The 3,886-nt window shown below is 41.6% G+C and overlaps 1 protein-coding gene across 1 annotated transcript in view; it reads left to right on the top strand.

Moving 5' to 3' along the window:
- The first annotated feature begins 2,417 nt into the window (after nt 1–2,417).
- LOC107090434 (cryptochrome-2-like) overlaps nt 2,418–3,886 on the top strand; it is a 25,181-nt gene continuing 23,712 nt past the window's right edge. Inside the window, 2 exon segments of the mRNA XM_015383810.1 lie at nt 2,418–2,691; nt 3,336–3,444. Of these exon segments, the coding sequence (XP_015239296.1) occupies nt 2,534–2,691; nt 3,336–3,444 (267 nt within the window). The 5' untranslated portion in view covers nt 2,418–2,533.

Below are 3,886 nucleotides of genomic sequence, written 5' to 3'. Positions count from 1 at the left end.
TCACAACCCCATCCTACTGACCGCTTTTTAATTACTTTTCCGGATTACTTTAATAGAGGTCTCCTAACCCCAGAAGAAGGTTTCACTTTCGCAGTTACTTATCATATAGTGCAGTTATAAATTTTCAGAATCAGAAATACTTTAATGATCCCAGGGGGAGATTATTTTCGCTACACGTTCCAGGTATACAAACAACATATTGCCACATTCATCATCTAAAGAAATAAAATACAACACAAAGAAATTCAACTTTCCACACTAAAAATAAATACATACATATGTAACTAACTTATATATACTTATCTAAAAAATATATATTTACAGATCTAAAAAAAGTAATAGCAATGTGCAAAAGAATGAATAAATGTTTATATTCTGACTAGAATTGAGTAGGTCTACGTCAGGCTAAGATAATGTACCCCTTTGAAAAAAAAGCTTTAAAAGGAAACAAATGTAAAGACGCAAACTGAGGTGTGGCAACAGAAGCATAAATCCAAAAATAACTGAATCCAGCAAACAGTAACTGCTGAGGAGGAGTATAAATGCCAAACAGAACAAAAATGGAGTAATCAACTGATTTGGAGCAGGTGTGGACAGAATGATCTAGAAGGGAGTTAGTGGAAAGGGGACCGGCACAAGGGGTAAACAGAAAGTGAACAAGAAATCATTGATATCTATTTATTAACTGAATTGCTGATAGCCCGAAAAAAGTAAAATCACCTGCTGCCGTCTTGGAGATGCGCTATAAAACTGCCTTTGCATGTAGAATTTGGCTGCAAAAACCAAGCACTTTTCTGGCTCTGGGAAGACGCTTCACTGGTAATTTTACAGTCAGTGGATTAACTTACCAAGAAAATCCATGTATATGCCGCTTTATCCTATGGTATTGTATGTAGCATAAAATTAGTCTGGCTATGAGTTAACCATTGACATTGTGTCTAACATTAAGAAAATAGAAAGTAGGGTAAATAGAAAGTAATAAACTGTGAAATGTCAATGTAGTCATTTTTGATTGAATGGATGATGCGGTAGTTTTTGTAGTGTGTGGTATATTTCCCATTTCTTAGCCCGTGAGGTAGGCACCCTGTCTATTTATGCTTAAAGCGTTCCATTTTGATAAAGCTTATAGTTAGAGTGGCTCAGGTTATCCTGAGCTATCTCTATGGTTATTCTGCTATAGGTTTAGACTGTCGCATGATGTATGGACCACTTTTCATCTTTCTGCTTCATTCTATCTTTATTCTCCAGTTCTGCAATCTTTGTAAGTTCAACCTCTAATGTTATGATCTATCTGCTTTTTCTCATAGTAGCTTCATCTGGTCTGTTCCTGTTTGGCTGTGACTCCATCCTGGAGGGAAATATCAGCTGTGCTGCTGCCATCAACAACTATGTTTATAGACGCTGGAGCTTGGTTCTCTTTTTCAGTGTAGTCCGGTTTCTCTGACTGTGACTATCTGTTTGTTCTCTTTCATCCTCTGACATGAGGGCTGGTTGGAGCACTTCTGCCTGGCTGTGTGTTTCCGCGACAAGGCCACATGTGGAGCTGATTGATGGTTGCCTTTGTATCTCTGCTTCTTTTTCTATCTCTTCTTCTGTCTCCTTGAACCCCAGTCGGCCGCGGCAGATGGCCGCTCACACTGAACCTGGTTCTGCTGGAGGTTTCTTCCTGTTAAAAGAGAGCTTTTCCTCTCCACTGTCGCTTAAAGCTTGCTTGGTGTGAGGGATTACCGAAGAGTCAATGAGTGGATGCAATCAACTGGTTTTCCTTAGATAGAAAACTTGGAACCAATCTGAATGTATGCTCTGGTTAAATTGTCTCTGTAAAGTGCCTTGAAATGACATGAACTGAATTGAAATGTATTCTGAGGTTTTGTTTGGGTTTTATCCCAGGGCTTCAATGGCTGCTTGGTGGAGGGTTTTCTAGGATTCAGATCAATCCTGAGGTCTAGGCTGCCTGTCAGAGTATGTAACCATGGTAACTAGCCTCGCTAAAAATGAATTCTGCTTCATGGCACTGAAGAGTCATAAGTTGTCTCGATAACCCAGTAATTCTGATTCATGGTACAGGCCTCTGTCCTCGAACTAAACTCAGCGTTGATCTAATTCCTTTTATTTTCGATGTAACAGACTTTATAGGTAGTGTGGCAATAAATGAATAGAGCAGCCACATAACCTAAAGTCAGCTGAAATGACTGTGTATTTATCAGTAACCCCCACTTCCTTCTCTTCTCTACCTGCTGAACCCGAAATCCGAAAAAAAGTGAAACGTGACAGCTTCTTTGCCGTTCTCCGAACCAGCCAATCACAGCAGTCTAGTTTTGTAATTCAACCTGACGTTTCTCCAGCCAACCAATCAGGAAGCCAGAGGCTGCGCTTTATGAGGACTCGCCACGCCCTCGATTGATCTAACCCCGCCCACAGTCACCAGGAAAGTTTTCGGGTCTCCAGTTGGAGCTCTTGTTTCTCCCCGTTTTTTCTGGATTAAATCCAATACTCCGCTTGATTTCCTCCGATGTCGGGCTAAGGAGAAAGCATGGTGGTGAACTCGGTCCACTGGTTCCGCAAAGGTCTGCGGCTGCATGATAATCCTGCGCTGCAGGAGGCCCTGAGCGGAGCGGACACGGTGCGCTGTGTTTATGTCCTGGATCCCTGGTTCGCTGGCGCCGCTAACGTCGGAATCAACAGATGGAGGTCTGAGTTTTTCACCGTTTTTTTCACTTTAAACTACTCACAACACCATGTTTATATTGCCCAGGAGGTTCATTAGCTCTAAGGTTTGTTATGGTTCAGACCCGTTAATCAAACTTCAGGCCTGCGTGGGCCTCCGCTCTGTTAGCGGGCGCTAGCCCATTCAAAACCCCCTTAACAAAAGTTACAATTTCACTTGTTTCTCCTATATAACTTTAATATTACAGTCTACAGAAAAGCAAATACATTTTCTTTGATCCGAGAGGTAATCTAGTTAATTCGGCGCCATTATAACATTTCTATATCAACATAAACACTCAGACCTGTAGATAACATAATTGTCTTCTTGGTTATTTTGATTATTTAAAAATATCAAGAAGGTAATTTATATCACTGATAAAATTTAGGAATTGAAACAATTAAATTGATTCATTACAAGCAGAGTGATAACCCTCAAAGTTTTTTTTAATAATACCAAATCTAATTCATTTGGCATCGTTAAAGGGATTGAATTGTTTTTGCCAAACGGGTTGCATTATGAATATTGAGTAACTCCTCAGTACTCCTGACTAAATTGAACAGCCAGATCCCTGTGAGCTCATTGGAAGCAGCTTCTCCATGTTTGATCTCTGCTTCCCTCTATGCAGGTTTCTGCTGGAGTCTCTGGAGGACCTGGATAACAGTTTGAAGAAGCTGAACTCTAGGCTGTTTGTGGTCAGAGGTCAGCCCACCGAGGTCTTCCCCAGACTCTTTAAGGTTTGTCTTCCTGCACATGTCACGTTCTTTGGCCGGCCTCCTCCAGAATCTGGGTCCCTTTGGAAGCTGGTAGTCGGACCGATCACTGGTGAAAGTGGGGAAAACGTTGATCTGAACGTCATTTGGCTGCAGCAAACATGACTCTGCTGGGTACGGATGCTGGACATCAGCTGGTTTCCTATTGGTCAGCTGGTTTGACATCAGGGCTCTGGAGCTGCTCTCTTTGGATCCTTGTCCTTTGGTTCAACACACTTGTATCCAGTAATTAGATGATTGAGGGGACTCTGGAGGAGCTGGCTGCATACTGAGCAGTTAAAGCCGGGCGTACACTGTGCGATTTTTTTACATTCGTTGCACGCAGCAAGTCATTTAGAATGTTTTTAGAGCATAAACAGTGGTGTATAGGATTTCCTAAAAGCGTGTTCACGAGTCTACGGAAACC

The sequence above is a fragment of the Cyprinodon variegatus genome, unplaced genomic scaffold (assembly GCF_000732505.1).
Source record: "Cyprinodon variegatus isolate N-32 unplaced genomic scaffold, C_variegatus-1.0 Scaffold294, whole genome shotgun sequence".
Classification (NCBI taxonomy): domain Eukaryota; kingdom Metazoa; phylum Chordata; class Actinopteri; order Cyprinodontiformes; family Cyprinodontidae; genus Cyprinodon; species Cyprinodon variegatus.
The sequence above is the reverse complement of the archived record's forward strand: the minus strand, read 5'-3'. Positions and strand labels throughout refer to the sequence as shown.